Below are 26,713 nucleotides of genomic sequence, written 5' to 3'. Positions count from 1 at the left end.
CGCCTGGCCTTCATTCCTCCTAGGGACCTTGACACTTTTTCTTTTGCATGCTGTCCTTTCAGACTCTTGTTGTCAAGGCTTACTCTGTCACCTCCTTTAGTGAGGCATTTCATTTTGGTGGGGGGACAGGGTCTTGTGTAGCTCAGGGTGGCTTTGAACTCTTTTTTCCTCCTACCTCTAGTTCCTGAATGTTGGGATTAAAGGCACACACCGTCATGCCTGGGTTCTGAGGTTTTCTCTAACCACCTCCTTTAACTGACTCACTTTGTTGCCCATCTTACATGCTTTGTTTTCCCATAGTGCATGGCGTCATCTGCTATACTGTGTGTTTTACTGTGTCTTTCCCTCACCTTAACACACCTGCACAGGGCCAGAGCCTTCTTTAACTTATCAGTGCAGTCCCCAGCACATAGTAGGTACTCAGAATATTTGTGGTACAAAGAACGGATTTTTGTTTTTTTGGGTGAGCAATGGCAAGAGGGATACACCACATAAAATAAGCATGATCTCTGGCAGCTGAGTCCCAGAGCAGAGGGGATGAATGGACTGTGAGGCCATCTCAGTTGCTGTCACCAGGATTTCTGTGAGGACCAAATGCATGTGTGTTTTACAGGCACTGAGAAAATGCCTATTTTTTTTTCCTTTGTGGAAAAGTAGGGCTGCTTGACTTCCAACATCCAACAGTTAATTGTTCATCATACAGCTTTTTTGGAAGAACAATAATTAAAGCCATGTAAGAATACGAAAACTCATATGTAGCTGTATGTTTTACTCAGTTGGAATATAGAATTTTCTCTTTAAAAGGAATGGGGATAAATTTCTACAAATTGTTCATGGATTTTTCTTGAATTCATAGTAATCCACTCACTCCTGCCTCCTGAGTGTGTGATTAAAAACATCCATTGCCATGCCCAGTAATGTGTGGGATTTATGAGGACCTCTGATACCTTAGCAGACCCAGACCTCAGAACTCAGGTCAGGTCCTTACATCAGCTTTGAGGGGCACAGGCCTGTATTGCCAACAACTTGGGAGCCTGAAGCAGGAGTACAAGCTCAGGGCCTATTGGGCTATGAGCAAGTTCAAGGCCAGGCTGGGCAGCTTAGTGAGACATTGACTTCTAATTGTCAAAGACTGGAAACACAGTGGGAGAGGACTTGCCTGCCTAGCATGTGTAAGGTCCCAGGTTCAGGCCTCAGTACTGAGTAAAATTGCGTTCCCAGAATAGGAAGGCATCAATGGTTTTCTCTCATTTCTATTCTTCAGTAGGAAGTTTCTCTGAAGCAGTGTGGGCTATTGACTCTCTTTATAGCCATACTTAAAGTGGTTTTTTTTATTCAAAGCTATATGCATACTATATATATGAAGTGAATTCTTTTATTTAAAGAAGTTTGGCTTGGGGTTGGGGATTTAGCTCAGTGGTAGAGCACTTGCCTAGCAAGCGCAAGGCCCTGGGTTCGGTCCTCAGCTCCGGGGGGTGGGGGGATGGGTGGTGGTGGTAGAGAATTTTGGCTTTATGTTTCTATCTGATAACTTTTGTATAAAAGCTACTGTACCCTCCCCCCACAAAAAAAGCCAGGTGGTGGTGGCACATGCCTTTAATCCCATGAAACTGTACTGTAGGTTTTTGTTGTTGTTAGTTTATTGTTGTTGTTGTTGTTGTTTCTCTGTGTAGTCCTGGCTGTCTTGGATCTCGATCTGTAGACCAGGCTGGCCTTGAGCTCACAGAGATCTGCCTGGCTCTACCTCCGCTGGGATTAAAGAGTGTGCCACCATATCCAGTAGCAAAATTCCTTTGATGTTAGATATCCTGTTATAAATTTCATTCTGATTGTAAATACTTTATAGAATATGTCTTATCAATATTATCACTATTGGGAAGAATTGCAGTTCTTTTATACCCTACTCCAAACACAGAAATAATTTTGAGTATAAATTATTTATTGTGAAAATTTATGTTGAAGCTTCTGGTTTACTTTGTGAAGTTAATAACTAGGCTTAAGTAAGGGCTTCCCTCCTCCTGCCACTCCTTTTTCCACTTCTTAACTCCCCCCAGACAGGCTTTCTCTGTGTAGCCCGGCTGTCCTGGAACTCAGTATGTAGACCATGCTGGCCTCCAACTCACAGAGATCCACCTGCCCCTGCCTTCTAAGTACTAGGATTAAAGTCATGTGCCACCATGCCTGGGTCATTTTTTTTTATTTAAATTTTTTTTTTACTCTCATTTATATGGGTTTTACCTGCGAGTAAGTTGGTGTACCTTGACATGCAGTGCCTGAGGAAGCCAGAAGAGGGCATTGATCCCCTGGGGTTACTGGTTGTGAGCTACCAAGAGGGTGTTGAGACTCTAACAGCAATCCTCTGGAAGAGCAGCCAGTGTTCTTAAACCACTGAGCCATCTCTCCAGCCCTTCTTCTTTTACTACAACAAACTTTACAAATGAACCTGGTAAATTAGTGTTTAGTCTTTGTTTTCACAGTGTATTCTTGATCCTATTCATAGTTGCTATTGAAGTTGCTAACATTGGCTGCTCCTTATGGAACATACCTAATTAGGTGAAACTCTACCCTATTACTCTGTGGCAACAGTGGCATCTGTCTTATTTCATGAGGTGTCTTATCACGGTTCTGTCATCAGTGCCCAGTGGAGTTTGTCAAGGCCTCCAGATCATCTGCTTTGGCATTTTTCCTGTGTAAACAGACAGTCTCCAGTCACTGGCTTGTGCTCCACACTGCACCCTTGCTTAGTTTCTTATGATGAGAATATTTAAAAACAGTACCTCATACCTTTACAAGCAAATTCAAAGTGTTATGACTTTCAAGAGCCAGTGTACACCTAAAAGACAGTTTACAGTCTCTTGTAAAATAAGGGAGGAGGTATTTGGGGATTTACTTTTTCCTTTGGAAATTGTGCTTTGGTTGTGTTGCGGCTATACAACTGATTCTGTAAAAAGTATTCTTTATGGATACTATTTTGATAATTTCTTTTCTGGCCTTCATGCCTGCCAAGCATGCATTCTACCTTTGAGCTATATATCCTTGGCTTAATTGTCTTTATTTTAAGCCATTTTCCAACTAAGGAAAGGATTAATAGTGAATTTTTGTGTTTGCAGACATTACAAAATAGGATTTGTGTTGTGTAAATGCATATTACAGAAAGGAAGAAATATATATACAAAGAAATAAATAATACAATTTATCGTCGTTTGAGAAAAAGTCTATAACTATGAAGCCCAGACTGGCTTCAAACTCAGGATTCTCCTATCTTAGTCTCCTTATCACTGGGATTATGGGCCTGTGGTACCATGCCCTACTTTAATAGTTTATTATTGATAGTTTGAATTGCTGTAACTAGGTATGTTTTAATACATTTTATTGATACTAATCACATACCATAAAATTCATCCTTTCAATATAGTCACAGTTGCACAATTATTACTGCTATCTAATTGTTTAGTACCTTCATCTCCCAAAAGAAACCATGTTTTTTTATCAACTGTCACTTGCTAGTTCTCATTCCCTGTAGCTCCTGGCAAGCAATATGCTGTTTCCTGTCTTTGTGGGTTGGGCTGTCTGGCATTTCATCTGAATAGAATCATTCACTTTGGGACTTTTCTCATCTGACTTGACTTGCTCCCTTTCTGAGGGTTGTCTGTGTTGTAACCTTCACTCCATTTCTTTTTCTGGTCAGATAATGTTCTGAGCGTATCACACGTTATTCAGCCATTTATTAGTTTGAGCTGTAGGGACTGGAGAAATTAGTTAAAAGTGTTTGCTGTTCTTTCTGTACCCACATCTAGTGCTTCACTACTGCCTCTAACCTCCAGCTCCAGGGCATCAGTCAGTCCCTCTCTGCTGGCTTCTGTAGGCATATACACACACGTGGAAGACACGTATAAGTAATACTTTTTGAAGTATTTTTGTAAGTTTGGGCTATTTCTATTTTTGGCTGTTACAGTGGTACTGTGAGTTTGGGTTTATATGTAATGTACATATGTCGTTTGCTTGGGTCTATGTGTATATAAAAGTACATATAGTGCAGGAGTATAGTAAAATGATAGCACACTTGCTAGCATGAGCCCCTGGTTTCATCCCCTGCACCACCGGAATAATCATACAGGGTTGGACATGGGAGTACTTGCCTGTGGTTCCTGCCTCTTGGAATGCCAAGGTAAGAGATCACGTGTGTCAGCAGGATGGACACCAGAGAGACCCAGCCTTAGCACCGACAAAAAACACTCAGGGGTGTGTTTTCTCTGGTTTTATCAAACAGTGTGTAACAAGAGGAAGTCTTTGTCTGAGAATTGTTGGTATACCTAATGTAAATTTTGGAAAAAACAAGAACATTAATTAGAGCATTTATATGGTTTAGGTTAAATAATTTTTCTTTTTCATTGTTGTGGTTAATTGAAGGAAATGCCATGATTCTTTGTTCTTATTCCCAAAATGTAGTGATTAAATGGGGAAAAAGCTCTTGGTTAGCACTTGATAATTTTAAAATAAAATACTAGGTAAAACCTGGCTAATTGAAATGTAAACAAATAATGGAAGATTATATAATCCAGAGAATATTTATTAAAACTTTCACTGACTTTCTCTTCTTTTTTAAAATTTATTTACATTTAATGTATGAGTGCTCTGCATATATACCTGCACACCAGAAGAGGGCATTAGATCCTATTATAGATGATTGTGAGCCACCATGTGGTTGCTGGGAACCAGGACTTCTCAAAGAGCAGCCAGTGCTCTTAACTGCTGAGCCATCTCTCCAGCCCCGTCTGGTTTTGATTTTGAAGCACTGGAGACGTGGTTTGTAGAACTGGTTCAGAGTGTCTTAGTTTTGGAGTCGGGCAGTGAGTTAAGTTCTCCCTCTAGTATTTGTTAGCTCCATGACTGGTTGTGTTATTTATCCTCTCCAAGCCCCTTCTCCTAATCTGTAAAGTGAAGAGTAGTGGCTGTAAGGCAGAGTAAGCACAGAGATTGAGAATGTGAAAAACCCACAGCACTGTACTAAGGAGACTGAATACTAGTGGTGGCAGTGGTTTTCCTGGTGCAGTGACGCATCCTTTAGATTTATGCAAGTTCTGTTGTGTTTCATAAGACCATTCTAGCACTTTTTTCAACGTATTGGACCATGGTCCACACTAAGAAACACTTTACAAGGTGACTTAGTTTGTATATGTGTAAACTTCCCCCCCCACCGCCACTTCTACATGTCAAAATGTCTGCATGTACTCTTGCCACATGCAGTATACTGTTGTTTTTTAGTTAAAGACTCTTTTATAGCAATTTTAGGAATCCAGAAAAATGGAACAAACTAATTTTCCCTCGCTTGCTTCCTGCTCCTCCCCACTCAGACCTCCCCTATTACTTATTACCAACATAGTATATTACTGTGATCCATCTGTTATAATGATGGACCAGTGTTGATTCGTTTTGGTTGACTGAGGTCCTTAGCTTATGACAGGCTTTATTCGTGGTGGTGTACAGTTTTCTGGGTTTTGACAAATGTGTGATGGGTCCACACTTGTAGTGTCATTCAGAACAGCTTTGCTGCCCTAAAAGCCCCTGCAGTCTCTTTCCCGGCCCTATAGCCATCATGGTTCTATTGTTTTGCTTTTCCAGAATCTCATATAGTTGGGATCCTACAGTAGATAGCTTTTCAGACTGGTTACACCCAGCAGTTTATAGTCAGGGGTCTTCCTTTCATTTTGTGGTTTGATGGCACAGACCCTTTATTGCTGAATAACACTCCATTGTCTGAATGTGTCACAGTTTGTTAATCCATTCATTGCTGAGGAATGAATGGTTATTTCCAAATTTTGGCAATTCTGAGAACTGTTAGAGGTATTTGTGGGGAAATAAATTTTCAGTTTGTTTGAGTGAATGCCATGAACATTAATTAATGCTTGATAGATCATATGAGAAAAGTGTTTCTGAGGAGAGGTTTTGAGATACTGTACCTAAACAGGCCTGAAACTTAATAGTGTAGTCCAGGCCGGTCTTGAACTTGTAGCACAATCTTCCTGCATCATCAGCCTCCCAAGTTCTGGAATTACAGATGTGATCCATGTTTTGTTTTATAAAAAGTTATTACTGTCTTCCAAAGTGGCTATAGCATTATCTGCTGCTGAATTCCTTTTGCTCCATGGCCTTAAATGAAATGGTGACTTGAGCAGAGTTGATAGGACTGTTTTTTTTTTTTTTTTTGGTTTTTCGAGACAGGGTTTCTCTGTGTAGCTTTGCGCCTTTCTTGGAGCTCACTTGGTAGCCCAGGCTGGCCTCGAACTCACAGAGATCCGCCTGCCTCTGCCTCCCGAGTGCTGGGATTAAAGGCGTGCGCCACCAACGCCCAGCCGATAGGACTGTTTTAGTTTGGGTTTTATTACTGTGAAGAGACACCATGACCACAGCAACTCTTATAAGGAACATTTAATTTAGGGAGTTTACTTACAGTTTCAGAGGTTCAGTCCATTATCATCTTGGTGGGAAGCATGGTATGTGCAGGCAGAGCTGGTACTGGAGAGAGAGCTGAAAGTTCTACATCTTACAGGCAACAGGAAGTCAACTGAGACACAGGGCAGTATCCTGAGCATAGGAAACCTCAAACTCCGCCCCCACAGTGACACATTTCCTCCAACAAGGGCATACCCACTCCAACAAAGCCACACTTCTTAATAGTGCCACTCCTTCTGAGATTATGGGGACCAATTACATTCAAACTACCTCAAGGACTGTTGAGGATTTAGTGTTAGGGTCATTTAACAGACTGGTATTTGTATGCCAGTGTTTTGACTTTGGCCATTTTGATAGGTGAGCAGTATATCTCATTGTTTTGCTAACAATTCCCTTATGGCCTGTGATGATGAACATCTTTATATATGTATATATGGCATCTCTATGTTGGTTTTGCTTAGATGTCTGTTCACATCATTTTCCCCTTTGAAAAAGTATGTTGTTTCAATATTGAATTTTAAGAAATTTCTGTGTTACAGAAGGTACATTTTGCAGATATCTTCTCAATCTAAGACCTGTCTTTTCATTTTCTTTTTAAGATTTTTGTTTGTTTACTTGTTTGTTGTTTTTTTGAGACAGGGTTTCTCTGTGTAACAGCCCTGGCTGTCTTGGAACTCACTCTAGACCAGGCTGGCCTCCAACTCAGATCTACCTTCCTCTGTCTCCAGAGTACACCACCACTGCCTGGCAAGATATATATATATAAAATCATATGATATGTGCCACGTGAGTGCAGGTGTCCATAGATGCCAGAAAAGAGGGCTTTGGATTCCTTGAAACTGGAGTTATAGACTGTGAGCTACCTTATGTGGGTGCTAAGAATTGAAGCTGGGTCCTCTATAAGAGCGACAAGTGCCCATAACCACTGAGCCATCTCTTGAGACCTCTTTTCATTTTCTTTTTTTAAAAATGATTTATTTACTCTTATTTTATGTGCATGGATGTTTTGCTGCATATATGTCTGTGTGATGGTGTCAGATCCTCTGAAACTGGAGCTACAGACAGCTGTGAACTGCCATGTAGGTGCTGGGAATTGAACCCTGGTCCTCTGAAAGAGCAGCCAATGATCTTAACTGCTGAGCCATCTCTCCAGCCCCTCTCTTCATTTTCTTAGTGCTGCTTTATATTATTTTGTTAAAGGAAATTGCAGTCAGAAGGGGATAAAAGAGAATAGGGAAGGCAATGATAAATTTTTTTTCATGGAGAACCTAGATTTATATATACACTGTGTGTGTGTGTGTGTGTGTGTGTGTGTGTGTGTGTGTGTGTGTGTGTGTAAGTGTGTAAGAGAGAGACATGGAAACGGAGCAATTTGGGGGAGGGAGCAGCAGAAGGTGAGTGGAGACAGAAGTAATGGAGTGAATACAAGTAAACCACAATATACACGAATAATGTTACAGTGAAACCCATTATTTTGTACATTAACAAAAAAAGTAAATTGTTCCTGATATGCTGATTTCCCAGCTCATTGACAGCCTATCTTACAGTCTAACGCTTAGCCCAAGTTCTGCTTCTGTAATATTCATATGGATGATGCCAATAAAGTGATTGTCTTTTCTCAACACTGGTGAGCAAGAGTGCCAAAATGTATATGCCCCTTTATAGTCTAAAATATCACTAAGTTTTGGTCACAAGCTGTGGCATTATGGAAAGGTGTATACTCAAATTTGGCATTCCTACTAGGTTTCAGATAATTCTCAAATGGTATATGTTTTTAAATACAGAAGGAACTAAGTGAACAAGATGAAGGGAAGCTATTAATGTTGTATTCTCAGGGATAATGTAGACCAGATTTTGTCAGTTCAGATTGGTGAAGTGAAATTTTTATAGGATAGAATGTGTATGTCCATAAATGATGTGTATTGAAAAAAAAATGGTGTAGCCTGGTCTGCCCTCAAACTCACTAGCCAGGGATGAGCTTGACCCTCATACACCTGCACTCAAGTGCTGGGATCACAGGTGGGCACCACCATATCGGGTATGGAATATTTTTAGTGTTCAGTTCTTAAATCAAATAAAAAGTGATTTTTAGCTTAGTGATAGGGCTGTTGAGGACGTAATGTTAGAGTGCTTTAACGGACTAGGTGCTACCTAAGTTTTTAAATATCCTGTCTTCTCAAGAGGTGAAACATGCAAACTTCATGTTTATTTATTTATTTTGAAATTGTTTTCATCACTCTTTTAAGGCCAGTTCTACCTTTGAAACATGATCAGTTTCCAGTCATAATTATATCTTTTTTAAAAATTGAAATGGGTCCCATGTAGCCTAGGCTGGAGTCAAATTCTCTATGTAGCTGGGGCCAGCCTTGAACTCCTGATCCTCCTGCTTTGGCTTCCTGAGTGCATCACCACACCTGACTCACCTCCTGCTTAGAGGCGGTCCATCTGTGGGATTGCTCCCTGTTGCCGTGCAGCGCCACCTTGTGGGAAGATGGAGTTTGGCTGGAGACTTCCAGATGTCTAGGTACAAGGGAATCTGCCAAGAACTACGTTCTTGTATTAATCACGACTTCCAGCTTCCACACGAATACTTTCTCTGTTATGTGGAATAACTCATTAGGTAAAGGGGTAAAGGTTCTCTTGTCTTTTTGTGAAAAAACTTTGAAGATAAAAAGGCAGACAAGCACATATCCTTCAGGACTCAAAATTCCTACACAAAGTCATACACTTGGGGGATTTATGTAGTCCATACTTTGTGCCTGGTGCTGATCCAGGTACTCATGGCACAGGTGAAGACTGACCAGGATCCTGCTCTCGGGAAACGGGGAATAAGCAATTGAACAGCTACCTGAGTCACATAAGAGATAGGTAACAGTGGAGCTCCTTTGGGTAGGGTGGTTAGGAGAGCCTCTCTGTTAAGTGCTGAGAGAAGAGGCTGTTACCGCTGGGAGTCGCTGGGTGGGGAGCTCTAACCACACAGCAAATGGAAAGGCTCTGGGGAGGGAAGTGACCTGCTTGATGGAAGAGTGAAAAGGCGAGTGCGGCCGGAACGGGGGAGTGAAGAGATGACCCAGTGTCAGAGGGGTGTGCGTAGACAAAGGAATGTGTCTGCAGGGAACAGTGCGGCAGCGTCCAGTTAGGTTGCTTCACAAAGATCTAAGCCTGAGCAGAGGCGCTGACTTGGGCTTCAGTAGTAACAGTGGTGATATGCTCAGAGACCAAGTATGTTTTTCGTTTGCCTTTTTCTTTAAAAAAAAAAATTATTTATTTTATGTATATGAGTGTTTGCCCTCATGTGTGTATGTATGTGCACTGTGTATATGCAGGAGACTTCAGAGACCAGAAGAGGGTATTAAATATCCTGGAACTAGAGTTATAGACTGTTGTTAAATGCTGTGTGGGTGCTAGGAATTCAACCTAGATCTTCTGCAAGAGCAACAAGTACCCTTAACTGCTGAGCCATCTTTCCAGCTTACATTTCTGAGGTTTTAAGTCAGAACACAGAGTTATAACATGTCAGACCCGGAAGGAACTTAGAGTCAGTCCTCTGGTGCATGGAAAAGCTAAGGGTCTTTCTGATGGCTGTCCATCCCCACCTTGGTGGGTCCTTTCCATGACTTCTATGAGCTCCTTACTTACTACCTACCAAGTGAGCTACTGCAGTTCAGTTTCTTTTTTATCGTCCTCTTCCATGTCAGTTATCTGTGCTACTCCACAGCTGCTTTTCCACTAGGAACTAGAAGTGGGAAGGGTCCAAAGCTTTACCTGAACAGAGTCAGAGCCATTGTCCTAAAAAGATGTTCCCAGAGTCTACTGAGTTCCTGCTGAGAATCAAGAATGAGAAATAAAATCTTTCCTAGCAGTGGCAGCAAAATCAGCACACAGCTAAGGAGAGAGTTTGAGTGTCTCATTTGAGGGTTTGTGCTACATAAGAATTGATTGCTCCCCCCTTTTTTTTTCAGAGACAGGGTTTCTCTGTGTAGTTTTGGTGCCTGTCCTGGATCTCACTCTGTAGACCAGGCTGGCCTTGAACTCATGGCCACCACTGCCTGGCGAATTGATTGCTTTTTCTGAAAGTCTTATAGAATCTACTTTGTAAAAACAGCTTTCTGAGGTACAATTTGTATGCTGTAAACTTAGCCTATTTTAGGCTAGATAGTGTGGCCTTTAATCCTACCAGAGACAGGTGGCCAACCTGGTCTACGTAGTGAGAACATGTCTCAAAAACAAATGAATAAATAAATAAATGAAAAAGTAAATATGCTTATTTTAAGTGAACAATTCAATAATCTTAAGCAAATGTACAAAGCTGCAGAACCATTTTAGAACATTTCTGTCACTATTCAGTCCCTGCTACCAGGCAGCCAGTCCTCTGCCTCAATAGGTTTGACTGGTGCAGACATAAACAGTTATATACTATGTGTGGGTTTTGCTTTATTTCTGACTTCTTCCACTTATATAATGTGTTCAGAATTCATCCATGATAGTCTGCTGTGTGGTGGGCCACATTTTCTTTATTGATGGTCAGTTGACAGACATTTGAGTTGTTTTTATTTTGACTATTATGAATGAACAAAGCTGCCATGAACATTTCTATGGAATGCTTTGCGTGGACAGATGTTACTCCTCTTGGTGGGTACTCAGAAGTGGTATTGCTGGACTGTATCATTCATCTATGCTTTGTGTTGCATGGAACTGCTGTTTTGTTGTTCAAAATGGCTGTACTATTGTACATTTCCACCACGAGCATACAGGTTTCCTATTTCTTCACATTCTTAACATTTGTTAGTACCTGTATTTTGATTATAAATATGCTTCTATTTTTATGTCTGTGTACATGTACGTGTGTGGGTTCACATGCCTGTGTATGTTTGTGTAGAGTATGTTTATATGTGTGGGTGCATGTGCCTTTGTGTGTGTATGGAGTATATTCATGTGTCTGGATCCATGTGCCTGTGTATGTATGTATGTATGGAGTATGTTCATGTGTGGGGATGTGTGTGTGTGTGTGTAGGCAGACCAGAGGGTGTTCTTCTTGGGGTGTGCCATCCAATTGATTAGTTGTTTTTTGTTTGTTTGTTTTTGATTTTGATTGACAGAATCTCCCTATGCAGCCCTGGCTGTCCTGGAACTCTTTTTTTTTTTTTTTTTTTGGTTTTTCGAGACAGGGTTTCTCTGTGTAGCTTTGTGCCTTTCCTGGGACTCACTTGGTAGCCCAGGCTGGCCTCGAACTCACAGAGATCCTCCTGCCTCTGCCTCCCGAGTGCTGGGATTAAAGGCGTGCGCCACCACCGCCCGGCCCTGTCCTGGAACTCTTAAAAATACTTTTGCCTCTGCCTCCAGAGTACTGGATTAAAGGCATGCGCCAACACACCTGGCCCACCTTCATTTTTGAAACACTGTCTATTGTTTGGCCAGCGAGCTCCAGTGTTCCAGGAGTCATCACCACCTTAATGCTGGGATTACAAGCATGCTACCATGCCCTGGTTATTTATGTGGGTTCTGGGTATCTAATTTAGGTCCTTATGTTTACAAGGCAAGCATTTTATTGACTGATCCATCTCCCCAGACCAGTTCTTACTTTTTGGAGGGCATGCATATGTGAATGTGTTTGTTTATGTACATGCACATATATGTGTGCATGTTTATGGGGACCAGAAGTCGACATCAGGTACTTCCTCTGTTGTTCTTCTTATTTTTTAAGGCGGGGTCTCTCATTGAACCTGGGGTTGGCCCAATTTTGCTAAGCTGGCTGGCTAGTGAGCTCCTGGGATCTTCCTGTCTCTGCTTCTTCAGTGCTGAGGTTACAGGTGCATTCTGTTGCACCTAGGTCTTGGCTTTTGTTTCTGTGACAGAGTTTCATTATGTAGCCCTGACTGGTCTAAAACATGCTGTATAGACTGGGCTGGCCTCAAACTCACAGACATCTACATGCCCCTACCTTCAGATGGGTGGGATTAAAGATATGCACCACCATGTCTGGCAGTCCTTATTTCTGACCTTCGATGAAAGAATAATGAAGAAACTTTGGATGCTTTCTGGAAAGCCGTTTTCAAGCTGTCGGTTGTGACCCCTTTGGGGGCCACATACCAAATATTCTGCATATCAGATATTAACATTATGATTCATAACAGCAACATTACAGTTATGAAGTAGCAATGAAATAATTTTATGGTTGGGGTCACCACAAGATGAGGAACTGTATTAAAAGTTCACAGCATTAGGAGAGTTGAGAACCACTGGATTAAAGGAAATCTTTAAATTGTACCCAAAGAGTATTGATTTTTTAAAAAATTATTTCTAATACTATGTCTTAAGAACTTATATCAAAACAGCTGAATCCTTTTGTTTTTTAAATTAAAAAGAAAATAGGCCAGGCAATCTTCACTTTTCAAATGTATTATGATGTGTTGTATGCTGTATTTAAGGCCATTTGTTTTTCTTTTGCTATGATGCTTAAGTTTATTTCTGGTTAGTGTTTTTTTGGCAATTGTAGGGGCTCTTTACAGATTCAGATTAGCCATTTATTTATAATGTGAGCTGCAAATATCTCCCCAGTTTGTCTTTGCTTTATAAAATTTTTATATTTAAAGTACATGAATAATGAATCTTGTGATTCTGGTTTTTGAATTATTAGTTAGAAAGGACTTCTGTACCACATAGTTATAAAAACAGATTTACATAGGTTCTAGAATTTTCTTTTTTGTTTAGTCTAGAATTTTTATGGTTTTATGAGTTGTACATATGATCAGGGCTGGAGAGATGACTTAGTGGTTAAGAATACTTTTTGCTCTTGTAGAGGACCTGGGTTTGGTTCCAGACACTTAGATGGTGCCTCACAGCCATCCATAACTCCAGTCTGAGGGAAGCCGCCTTCTTACTTGTGCAGGCACCAGGCATACATGTGGTACACACACATACATGCAGGCAAAGAATTTGTACACACAAAATATTAATTTAAAAATAAAATATTTGATCTAGAAGCAACTTTTGCCAATGCATGAGATAATGAGTTCAGTTTTTTCAGATGGGAAACCTTCATTTATGATGTAGCCCTTTTCCCTACTTGATGTTGAAGCATTGTGTCATTTATAATTTTTCCCTTTGAAATGAGTGATTATGGAATGTCAGCTTGTCCCACTGATATCTTTGCATTGTATTTTTATTTTTCATTTATTTAATCATTTTGTATTGGGAGAGAGGTGTTGGTGTGGGCATGTATGCCATGTGTGTATCTGGAGGTCAGAGGACAATTTTTAGGAGTCTGTTCTTCCACCATGTGATCCCATATCAAACACAGGATTGAACTCAGGTCATTGGGCTTGGCAGCAGGTGCCTTTACCACTGAACCATCTCAACAGCCTGGAATGTGATTTTTTTTAAGAGTTTTAATTATTGAATCCCCTGGATCTGGAGTTATGAACAGTTGTAAGCTGACATGTGGGTGCTAGAAATCAAACCTAGGTCCTCTGCAAAAAAAAAAAAAAAAAAGAAGTTCTTAACTGCTGAGCCTCCAGCCCTGCAACTGTATTTGCTAACAAACAGTTAAAAATCGTAAGCTCTTTATATGAGGAATCTAAACTGTGATTCTAATCTTTTCTCTCACAGATGATATTAACCGTGTTCTTGAGCAACAATGAACAGATTTTAACAGAAGTTCCTATAACACCAGAAACCACCTGTCGAGATGTCGTAGAATTCTGCAAGGAACCTGGAGAGGGCAGTTGCCACCTGGCTGAAGTGTGGAGGGGAAGTGGTATGTTAGGCTATCCAATGGTGGCTACATACACCTCAGTGTGCTCAAATGGAAACATTGCTGTGACTCCCGGTTATCTGTGGTAGAAAGGTGATGAGTAATGAAAAACAGCTGTAGTGTGGGGGAGATAAGATTCTGTAACATGTGACCTCAGGATGGCTCAGTGGTCTATATGGGTTCATGTACCACAACATGCTTGTGAGATCAGAGGAAAACTTTCAGGAGTGAGTTCTATCATTCTGTAATATGGGTTCTGTGGACTAAACTCAAATCAGGCTTGGTGGCAAGCACCTCTACCAGCAGAGCCACCTCATTAGCCCATCAGCAACTCTCTTTAATGTTTTTGTTTTTGTATATGTTATGTTGTATTTATTCGGGGGATGGAACCCAGGACCTTACAAATGCTCAGTACACACTTACCACTGAGCACTACCTCAACTTCTAACAACTCCTTTCCCTTCTAATAACATCAGGAAGACAGCATGTGGTGTAAATAGTAAAATCCTGTCCCTTACATTGGAAAACTTGTTAGTAAGCAGGCAGGGAAAATTCCTGAACATAACATGATTGCAGAATGCAGGAAATTCTGCAAAGTCTATACCCTAAAAAGGAATTTAAACTGGGCATGTTGGTGCATACCTGTATTCTATAACTCTAGCACTCAAGATAAAGGATGAGGACTTCAAGTTTATACTCTTCTACACAGTGAGTTTGAGGCAACCCCATCTTGGAAAAAAAAAACAAAACAAAGTAAAAACTAAAAGAAAGCCGGGCGGTGGTGGCGCACGCCTTTAATCCCAGCACTCGGGAGGCAGAGGCAGGCGGATCTCTGTGAGTTCGAGGCCAGCCTGGTCTACAGAGTGAGATCCAGGAAAGGCGCAAAACTACAGAGAAACCCTGTCTCGAAAAACAAAACAAAACAAAAAAAACTAAAAGAAAATAAAGAAGTAGTTGAATTTAGAAAGAAGGTCTCAGACCCCCCTCATGCGAGGCCCAAGTACCACAGAGAGCTAGAAAGCAGTTGTGCAGATTTTAAATAGGGAATGACATTATGAAAACAATGCTTAGAGAAAAAAATACCTGGTAACTGAGGTATGAATGGATGTACATTGGATACTGAGAAAGTGATCAATTGGACCTTGTTGGGTTTGAAGTGATAAAAAGATAGATGTCCAAATGGAAATGCTTAAAGAACCCTTAGAGATAGTCAAGTATTATTATTATTATTATTATTATTATTATTATTATTATTATTATTATTATTAATTTGGGAGAGGGTTTGAGACATGGTTTCTCTGTGTAGCTCTGGCTGCCCTGGAACTCACTCTGTAGACTAGGCTGGCCTTGAACTCAGAGATCCACCTGCCTCTGTCTCCTGAGTACTGAGATTAAAGGCCTATACCACCACTGCCCAGCCAGTGCAAATATTTTTAAAACTCTGTTTATGGACCTGTATATATAAAAATGCCACTTTTGAAACTAAAAATATGGTGTGAAATTTACTTTTTTAATGTTCAACTTGTATTTTTTTTAAATACACTTAGTTCTGAGTTAAGCTTGAGCTAAGCACACATAGATTTCATTTCATCCAAGAGAGGACCATAGCTGTCTGTACCCTAGGTATTGGTTAAGTAAGGCAGAGCTTGCCTATACATGAACAACAACAGCTCCTGTCAGATGGTTCAAAAAAAATAAATTACCATGTGCAGTGTGTTATAGCTCACAGGGTTACTCGGAGTAATTTTATTTTAAAAATAATTAACTTGGGGCTAGAGTGATGGCCCAATGGAGCATTAAATTACTTTTAAGTACAGAGGACACAGGTTTGGTTCCCAGCACACATAAACAGTGGCAGTGGCTCAAATCTCTATAATTCATTTGTCAGTGGATCCAGTGCCCTCTTTTGACTTCCAAGGATACCGGGTACATATGTAGTAGTATACGTATATATATAGGCAAAGGTTCACACACATAAAATAAAAAAATATTTTTTAAAATAAAATGAACAAAAAGTAAACAATTTAAAGTATGGTGTTACCTATCTGTAATCTGAACATTTAGAAGACTGAAGCTGGAGGATCATGGGTTCAAAGGTAACCTGAACTACAAAGTGACACACTGTCTCAACAACTAAAATAGTAATAATGATCATGATAAGAAGAAATAATAATAATGATGATGATAATATTAAAACAAACTAAAGTACCCAATTTAGGAAGTTAGAGAAAAAATCTAAGGAATTAGATGGACAGGAATGAAGAAATGTGGGAATCAGTAAAACTAGAATTTATTTCTCTGATAATTAATAACAGACAGATTAAGGTTCAAGGTTTAAGTATGTGAACAGTGAAAAGGCATAGATGATAAGAAAAGAAACCTATCCATAAACACAGAAGAGATTTAAGACACAGTGCAGCCTATGAACTTGGCAGTGAAGTTTATATTAGATGAACTATAGGAAGAAAGTACCATAGTTCATCCCACAGATTTTTTTAGTAAGTACCTGATTCATACTAGGTACAGTCTTTATTCCTTGAAGGAATATTAGTCAGCCAGAGCCAAGATTCACATTCCCATGGAACCTATAATCTAGCAGGAACCAAGTGATAAATTAACTGTTGGTGCGTATAAACACCTTGAAAAGAAAATAGTAGATATTGACTTTGCTCAAAATGAGTAAAGCAAGAGGGAACATAAGCATAAAGTAAGTTTGCGTTGCAACTGTTTTTATCCTCCAAAGATGATGCTAAGAGTGATGGGGATGAGACTGCAGCTCCAAGCTGTATCTTTTTAAGGACTTGGATCACAGAAAAAAATTTCTGTATCAAACCGAGATGAAATATATTAAATATGCTTTAATGCAGATTTTAAGCACTACAGGGTTTTTTGTTTGTTTGTTTGTTTGGGATTTTTGTTTTTGGTTTTGTTTTTGTTTTTCAAGACAGGGTTTCTCTGTATAGTTTTGGTGCTTGTCTTGGATCTCACTCTGTAGCCCAGGCCGAACTCACAGAGATCCGATCCACCTGCCTCTGCCTCCTGACTGCTGGGATTAAAGGCTTGCACCACCACTGCCTGGCTAACTACTAGGGTTAAGAAAAAGAACAGTGTTCAGAAAGAAGGCACCTCCTGGAGGTGTGAGTGTAGTCTTCTCTGAGAATCATATTTCTTTGTCTTCATAATAGTCATGTATATGATTTGTGTGAGTTTTGAAGCTATTATCTTGTTTTGTTTTGTTGCCTTTTTGAGGCAGGGTCTCTATGTAACCCTGGTTGGCCTGGAACTCAATATAGATCTTCCTGCCTCTACCTCCTGAGTTCTGGGATTAAAGACACGTGCCACCTTACATTGTCTGATGCTATTATCTTAAAAGGGTTGCTAGGAAACCTAAGTGAGATCACTATCCAGTACCTGAGGAGCACTTGACAGGATTATAGTTGATGTGGTTAAGCTCTTGGTCACTGGGAGCAGGAAGATAAGCTGTCTTTAATGTAACAAAGGTAGTAATCTTAAGATTTCCAGAAAATGTCCAAAGAGGAGTAAGACCCTCCTAGAGTCATATACATTCAGGTCTTAAGCCTGATTTGCTGTCATTTTAGCATAAACTTATATGAAAAAATATCTCGGTGTTGACGCCCTTCACAGCAGATGTTCATTTGCCGTAATTCTTGCTTCTTGGCTGGTGAGGGGCTTCAACTAGACTCTAGGGTGGGAAGCTCCTTTCCCTTTCACATCCCTGTAATTTTCCCTGTCTTTCATACTTTCAAAGAATAATTCATCCCCAGTTGAATATAAGAAAAGTCAAATAGGGAAAGAAATGACCACGTAGTTCATTTTATGAGACAAGTATAATTTCTTTGTTTTGTTTTGTTTTGTTTTGTTTCGAGACAGGGTTTCTCTGTGTAGCTTTGCGCCTTTCCTGGAACTCGCCTTGGAGACCAGACTGGCCTCTAACTCACAGAGATCCGCCTGCCTCTGCCTCCCAAATGCTGGGATTAAAGGTGTGCGCCACCACCGCCCGGCTGAGACAAGTATAATTTCTACACCAAAAACTGAACAGGAGTACAAGAAAAGTATAGGCTAATCTTAGCTTGAGTGTTTTTTTTAAATATTTATTTATTTATTTATTTATTTATTTATTTATTTATTTATTTATTTGTTATGTATACAGTGTTCTGGCTGCATATTTGCCTGCAGACCAGAAGAGGGCACCAGATCTCATTGCAGATGGTTGTGAGCCACCATGTGGTTGCTGGGAATTGAACTCAGGACCTCTGGAAGAGCAGCCAGTGCTCCTAACAGCTGAGCCATCTCTCCAGCCCAGCTTGAGTGTTTTAAGATAGCATCTCATGTAGCCTAGATGGGCTTCATACTTCCTGTGCAGCAGAGAATGACCTTGAACTTGTGCTCTTCCTTCCTTCACTTGAGTGCTGGAGTCGCAGACATGTGCTGCCTGTGCAGTGTAGGACAGAACCCAGGGCTTCCCACCAGCGAGGCAAACATTCTACTGGCTGAGCTACATCTCCAGCCCCCTTAGTTTGAACAAAGATGAGAAAATCCTAAATAAAATACCAGCTAATTATTTCAGCTGAAAGTTAAAAACAAATTGTGTGACATTATAAACATCTGTTTATAGAGGAGAATGCACTTGGTCCAAGTGAGACCTGTCTATCAGCTGCATTGAAGATCAGTGTTACCATTTAATTACCAGTTGGGTAGAATGGATTTTCCCCAATTCAATAAATGACTCCTTTCAAAAGCCTGCAGAAAAGCTCACAATTGGCTCTGAACTGTAGAAATGCACACCTGTTAGCAGCAAGAGGAAAAAGAGGTATACACCTTAGTCTCTACCCCCAAAGCATTCAGCCTATTAGAACATCAGACAAACCCAAATTAGGATCATCCTATAAAATACCTGTCCAGTTCTCAGAATTGTCATAGTCATAAAAAATAAGGACTAAGAAACTATTACAGGCCAGAGGAGGCCAGGGAGTTAAAGCAATTAAATACACTTTTGTGGTGAAATCCTGGGACAGAAAGGGAGCATTAGGGAAAAGCTGGTGAAATCCAAATAAAGCCTGTAATCTTAACAGCGGCCTGCCAGTGTAAACTGTTTGGTTTTGATAGCTATACATTAGAGAGACTCAGGTAAGGGTATATAGTACTGTCTTGCAATGTTTCTACTAGAGTGAAATAAAAAAAAAAATTGGAGACAGTATCTCAGCTTGCCTGAGACATCCTAGCCTTAAAGGCTGGCTTCAAACTTGCCATTCTCCTGCCTCTGCCTCCCAAGTGGGATTACAGACATGCCACATGCCCATTTTTCTAATAGTCTAAAATTATTAATATTTCAGAATAAAACATTTTTAAGAGATGTGATGTGGGAACTGGAGAGATTGCTCAGTACTCAAGACTGCTTGCTGCTTTTGCAGAGGACCAGAGTTCAGTTCCTAGCACCCAAGTTAGTCTGCTCACAACTTCCTTTTAACTCTAGCTTTAGGGGATCTTGCACCTTCTCTGGCCTCAGTGGGTGCCTGAATACACCTATACATACCTACACAGAGACATACACACATACACATTTTAATAATTAAAAAAATAGATAGTATGTGTGTGAAACAGAAAATCTAGGTTGTATGAATATGAGCTCCGTGCTATAGTACTTGCCTAGAATGTGTGAGGCCCCAAGTTCAGTCCAAAAAACTGAGCTGTGGAGAAATAAATTGCACTGCTTATGGCCTATATGGTGAGACCTAGAAGCAATATTGAAGACAAAGGGTTTGTGAAAACAGAGAGATGCATAGTCAAGTTCATGGGCAGTGTCTTAGTCACTGTTCTATAACTGTGAAGAGACTCCATGACCAAGGCAACTCTTACACAGAAAGCATTTAATTGGGGCTTGCTTACAGAGGCTTAGTCCATTTATTATTATGGCAGGAAGCATGGCGCTGGAGCAGTAGCTGAAAACTACATCTTTAACTTTAGGCAGAGAGAGAGAGAGAGAGAGAGAGAGAGAGAGAGAAACAGAGGCTTTTGGACATCCAAAACCCACCCCCAGTGACACGCCTCCTCCAACAAGGCCATACCTGTATGAGCCTATGGGGCTTTTTTTTTTTTTTTTTTTTTTTTTTTTTTGAGACAGGGTTTCTCTGTGTAGCCCTGACTGTCCTGAAACTCACTCTGTAGATCAGGCTGGCCTCAAACTCAGAGATCCTCCTGCCTCTGCCTCCCGAGTGCTGGGATTAAAGATGTACACCACCATGTTCAGCTATGGGGCTATTATTCAAACTATCACAGACAGAAAACTCAGTACACAAAGGTATGAAGTTTCCCAAAATGTATATATAAGTAAATAGGGCTTTAGGCAAAAATCTTACCTTTTGAAAAGAGATGTTAACAAGTTGCTGATAAAATACATGTGAGAGCATAGGGTCAAGAAATGTAAGGTGGTTTTTTGAAACTCCATGTTGTAATGAGAATTGAATTACTAGGTTTGCTGTCCTAATAATACTAGAGTGATCCTGGGACAATTGATTATTCAAGTAGGAAAAAGTAAAGCCAGATCTTTATTCCGTATATAAAAATAAATCCACTAAGATCAATACTTTAAAATGCTTTAAAATTTTTAGACAGAACATAAGATAATCTGTTTTTTTTAATCTTGTAAAAAAAAGAATGCATTATTGTATAAAAAAAAAAAAAAACTAGCTAGGCACAGTGGCACACACTTGTAGCCCTCGCTACTCAGGCCAAGGCAGAGGATGGGATGGGGGATGGGGCCATCTCTTGAGCCTATAAGTTCAAGACTAGTCTGGGCAACATGGGAGATCCTGTCTCAGAAAAAGAAAACAAAATAAAAAAAATGTGAACTAAAATTGGAAAAGACTTATAGGTACTTACATTTTCATTAAAAATAATTTTTTTTTTGTTTTTATTTTTCAAGGCAAGGTTTCCTCTGTGTAACCTTGGCTGTCCTGGAACTCACTCTGAAGACCAGGCTGGCTTCAAACTCAGAGATCCACCTGTCTGCCTCCTGAGTTCTGGATTAAAGTCATGCACCACTATGCCCGGCTATTTTTTTATTCTTACTTATATGTACTTCTGTGTCTGTACATGGGTTTGTACACATGAAGGCAGTACCCAGTGAGGCCAGAAGATGGACCTTGGCTCACCTGGAGCTAGAATTAGAAACAGTTGTGAGCAACCCAACTGGGAACCAAACTCTAGTTTAAAAAAGATACCAACAAAATTACAAGTCTGTTGTCAGTACACACAATCAGCCTAGAACTAGTGACCTGAACATCAAGAACTTCAATCCCAGCCCTAGGGGTGCAGAGATGGGAGGAAGGCAGATGTGGGAAGATTGATGGAGGTCTAAAATCATCCTGGTGTACACAGTGGGGCCATCCAAGGCTGTTTGTCCCAGTAGAAGGAAAACAGTGAGACCCTGTTTCAGACAGACAAAAACAAAACAAACCACAAATGGGCAAAGCCTGGTGTAATAGTTTGCTTGTGATCCCAGGGCTGAGGTGGTGGACTGCAGGGGCTGCGGGAATGTGCAGCAGTGACAACTAGTGTTGACCATGCTTTCTGATGGTAATTTTCTCTTTTACTTCATCTTAAAAATGGTCTCTGACTCTGTCTCCACACGGCTGCATTCTATACTTACAGCTACATATCTTTCTTTAAATACATATGGTCATGCATCTCTGTACACAGTTACATCTATTTTCACGTTTACACATCTGTCTTTTACATACATTTCTACATATCTTTTCTATACAGCTTCATCCTCCTTGTCCCCACACAGTTACAAATCTCCACACAGCCACAGCTAAACATTTACAGAGCTCTCTCACCATACAGCACTTTACACAGTTCCTAGGCACAGCTCCTCTAGAGAGCAGCAGCTCTTTCCTTTTTTTTTTTTTTTGTTTGTTTGTTTGTTTGTTGTTGTTGGTTGTTTTTTTGTTTGGTTGGTTTTTTGTTTGTTTGTTTTGAAACAGGGTTTCTCTGTTTTTTTGGTGCCTGTCCTGGATCTCACTCTGTAGACCAGGCTGGCCTCGAATTCACAGAGATCCACTGGCTTTGCCTCCAAAGTCCTGGGATTAAAGGCGTGCACCACCACCACCCATCCTGACCCCACTCCCCACCCGGGCAGCAGCAGCTCTTTCACACAGCTCTCACTCACTCACTCATTCACACACACATACGTCTACACTATTCACTCACTCTTTCACCCACTCACTCCCGCACACTTCTCTCATGCTCCTTTTTCATCTCTCAGCTCGTGCGTGTGCACACGCACAGGCGCGCGCGCGCGCGCGCACACACACACACACACACACACACACCTCTCACTCACATTCTGCAGCAGCTCTCACATAGCTCTGTGCAGCCATCTCTGTCCACACTGCTGGTGCTCATTCTGTCTCAGCCAAACTCTGGACAGTTATACATTACATTTTCAGGGCCTGACCCATTCTCATAACACATGAAGTCAGTTTTTCTCAGGCTAGTAAGGTCACAAAGACCAGCCAGTGAGTAAACGCTTGGCCTTGAACATAACTTTTTCCCAGATAGAGAACGACATTGAAATTCGGGACTTAACAATAACAGTAGCAGGCTGAACCTTGAGCGTTCAGGGTATGTGCAGAAAGAGAACTACTGCAGGGAATTATATCTCAATGTAACTAGCCTGTCCTTGATTTAGCAATAAACAACACCTGGGAATTAGTTTTTGTGTATTTTCTGCAGGGGCAGCTTAGTCTGTTTTGAATTTGTTCTGAAGTCTAAAATTAGCTGTCTGTGAGACTGAGAATACTGCTGCTTTCCTGTGACAGTAAGAAGAATATTCTGGTATTGTTTCTGTTCATCAGAATTATACAGCTTACACAGAAATCATCTTCCTGACTATCCACAGCTTAATATGTGCCCAGTAAGTGTAAAACACATCACCAAAGGGCTGTGGAAAGAACCCCACAGCTGTTCTTTGTTGTCCAAATCTTAGATGGTCTTATTAATAGAAAACCCAGAGCCAAATATTGGGGTGAAAGCTAAAAGATCAGAGAAGCAGAGCAAGCAACAGCCACTACCTATAACCTCACCAACTCCATGAACCCTCTGACTGAAATCCTCTGAGTCCTCGCCCAAAAGAATCTCAGCTGAGCTGCCTTAGTTCCTCTTTCCTCATGCCTTATATACCTTCTCTGCCCAGCCATGTCACTTCCTGGGGTTAAAAGTGTGTGTGCTTCCCAGTACTGGAATTAAAGGTGTGTGCCACCACTACCTGGCTCTGTTTCCAGTGTGGCCTTGAACTCACAGAGATCCAGACAGATTTCTGCCTCCCAAGTGATAGGATTAAGGGTGTGTGCCACCACTGTCTGGCCTCTGTGTAATCCAGTGGCTGGCTCTGTCCTCCGATCCCCAGGCAAGTTTATTAGGGTACACGATATATCACTACAGTTCTTATTAGGCATAGCAGTGGCACCTGAGAAAGCTACAGACAGAAAACAACCGGTTGTTACAGTCAATAACTCCATGGCTTTGCCTTTGCATGCACCTGGTTGGTTGACCTGTTAAACACTAGTTGTCACTGCTGTACATTCCTACAGCCCCCTGCAGTGGACACAGGTCCCTGCATCACTGGCTGACTAACCTAGCCTTTTGGGTAAACTCTAGGCTAAGGAGAGGCTCTAGCTCAAAATAGTAATAATAATAATAATAATAATAATAATAATAATAATAATAATAATATGTCCAGTGCCCAGAGAATGACACCCAAGGTTGTCCTCTAGGCTACATACACATGCGTGCACACAGTAGTAGCCTAGCATATGTGAGGCACTGGGTTCAGTCTTCAGTACTGCAGAAATAATAATCTCAGCACTTAGAAGGCAGAGGCAGGCAGATTTCTTGTTTTGTTTTTGTTTTTTTGAGATGGTTTCCGCTGTGTAGACTCCACTGTCCTGGAACTCCATCTGTAGACCAGGCTGGCCTTGAACTCATAGATCCACCTGACTCTGCCTCCTGAGTGCTGGGATTAAAGGTGTGTGTCACTGCTGCCACCACTGCCCAGCTGCCACCACCCAGCTTGGGGCAGGCAGATTTACATAGTGAGTTTCAGGCCAGCCAAAGCTACATGGTGAGATCCTGTCTCTAAGTAAATGAGTAGGTAGGTAGGTAGGTAAAATGTAAAAATCCAAAGAGCCAGAAAATGTATACTCAGTCTTTGTGTTTTAGGAAGTACGAGTTCATTGCTTTTATTGTCGTTTGCTTTTTAGTTGTCTCAGAAGTACCTGAAATAGTCCACAGAGAAGGGAAGTGGACACATTATAAACAGGAAAATGCAACAGCCACGTTAGTGTTCTTTATCAGTCAAGGAATTGGTAAAAAGAACATTCTGTTAATAAGGTTTGCTTCTTAAAAAAAATACTTGAGGAGCTGGAAAGATGGCTTAGCAGTTAAGAGCACTAGCTACTCTTCAAGAGTACCCAGTTCAGTTCCCAGCACCCACATGGTGGATCACAACTGCCAGTAACTCCAGTTCCAGGGGATCTGATGCCCTCACCTGGCCTCTGAGAGCATGCACATGTGGTGCACAAACACACCTGCGGGAAAACACTTACAGTAAAACAAATCAATCTAGTATTCTAAAAGATATTTGAAATAGAATTTAAACTGCCCGCACTTACACAGACCAGCATTTACCAAATTAATAATCTGCCTGTCTCTGCAGGAAGTGCTGTGATGGACCTTTGGACAGCCATTGCCATGTGTAATGTTTTAATAAATAAAATGTAGCTAGTTTGTTTCATTTCTTTGAAGGATGCAGGGTATACTGCTTTGTGATAAGTAACTGTCTTTACAGACATGTTTTCCTTGTTCCCCAATGGACACTGGGAATTTACTTCGGCATTTACTACTGTGTTTCTATGTTGCCTCATTGTTTTTCATTTCTCCTTCATTCTACTTTTGTTCAGTAAAGTAAAATGTGGAGCTTGTACTGTTCTTGAATTCTTGGTGTGTGTGTGTGTGTGTGTGTGTGTGTGTGTGTGTGTGTGTGTGTGTGTGTGTGTGTGTGTGTGTGTAGGTACTTTGACTGGTGTTAATTATTCTGCTTCTGGAGTAAACTGTAGTCTTTCTCCTAGAACGCCCCATCCCCTATGACCACATGATGTATGAGCACCTGCAGAAGTGGGGGCCTCGCAGGGAAGAAGTGAAATTTTTTCTTCGACATGAGGACTCTCCAGCTGAGAGCAGTGAACAAGGTAGATAAATGTTTTCTTCTTCATTAACTTGTTAACTTTTATCATACTAATTAATTTTAGAAAAATTTATTCACACATTTTCTTCTTTCACTCAAAATTGTATTCCATGTGGCTTTGACCTCTGCAATTGCAGATTTGAGTATGTTGCAACCTGTAGGCACAGGCTCTTGCTTTCTTTCAGGACAACAAGCTGGTAAGATAATGCATTCAAATATGATAATGTGTAAACATGCAATATATGAAGAGAGTAATTTTAATAATTATCACATAGGTCAAACATTTAGATTTTAAAATGAAACCTTGAAATAATAAAGGAAAAGGCTATGAAAAAAATTTCTGATTTTAAGAGTGGACCAAGTCTTTCTCAGTATAATATCATACTATAAATGACAAGACCAGTAGGTGTGCTATTTAAAACAAAACCAGAGCCAGGTATGGTGGTAGACACATTTAATCCCAGCATTCAGAAGGCAGAGACAGGTAGATCTCTGAGCTCCAGGCCAGCCAGTGCTACATAGTGAGTTCCTGTCTTAAAAACAAAAAGAAACAACAAAAAAGAAAAAAGAAAGAAAAAGAAAAACTGATGCCTGTAAGCATGCTGACAACATGGATAACTCACATGGGTGAGTATATTTTTATTTCCAAGTACAAAGTCTTAGAAATTTATAGAAAAGTGTTTGGCTGGGCAGTGGTGGCACACACCTTTAATCCCAGCACTCGGGAGGCAGAGCCAGACAAATCTGTGTGAGTTTGAGGCCAGCCTGGTCTACAGAGCGAGATCCAGGACAGGTACCAAAACTACACAGAGAAACCCTGTCTTGAAAAAAACCAAAAAAATTAAATAAAGAAATAAAATAAAAATATTTTAAAAAGTTATAAAAAAAAGTGTTTGATAGAACAGCAAGAGACCCTGCCTCACAATAAATAAATAAATAAATAAATAAATAAATAATAAATAAATAAATAAATAAATAAATAAATAAATAAATAAATAAATAAATAAATAAATAAATAAATAAAAGTATAAAGCTGGACCAGAGAGAAATGACTCACCAGTTAAGAGTACTGGCTGCTCTTGCAGGGGACCTGAGTGTGATTCTGAGCACCCAGATAGTAGTTTACAGCTATCTCTAACTCCAGTTCAAGGGAATCTGAGCCACCTTCTGACCTCCTTGGGCACGAAGCACATACAAGATATTCATATATCCATGCCGGCAAGACACACATAAAATGAATA

At 40.5% G+C, this 26,713-nt stretch overlaps 1 protein-coding gene across 5 annotated transcripts in view; it reads left to right on the top strand.

Moving 5' to 3' along the window:
* Nucleotides 1–26,713, top strand: part of Ppp1r13b (protein phosphatase 1 regulatory subunit 13B) — a 91,340-nt gene that overhangs the window by 21,749 nt on the left and 42,878 nt on the right. For all 5 annotated transcript variants that reach the window (XM_076551466.1, XM_076551467.1, XM_076551470.1 and 2 more), the window contains exons 2-3: nucleotides 14,062–14,209; nucleotides 25,357–25,476. In XM_076551466.1, coding sequence (XP_076407581.1) covers nucleotides 14,062–14,209; nucleotides 25,357–25,476 — 268 coding nt within the window. The remainder of the gene's footprint in view (nucleotides 1–14,061; nucleotides 14,210–25,356; nucleotides 25,477–26,713) is intronic.

Source organism: Peromyscus maniculatus, chromosome 14, assembly GCF_049852395.1.
Source record: "Peromyscus maniculatus bairdii isolate BWxNUB_F1_BW_parent chromosome 14, HU_Pman_BW_mat_3.1, whole genome shotgun sequence".
NCBI classification, from domain to species: domain Eukaryota; kingdom Metazoa; phylum Chordata; class Mammalia; order Rodentia; family Cricetidae; genus Peromyscus; species Peromyscus maniculatus.
The sequence above is the reverse complement of the archived record's forward strand: the minus strand, read 5'-3'. Positions and strand labels throughout refer to the sequence as shown.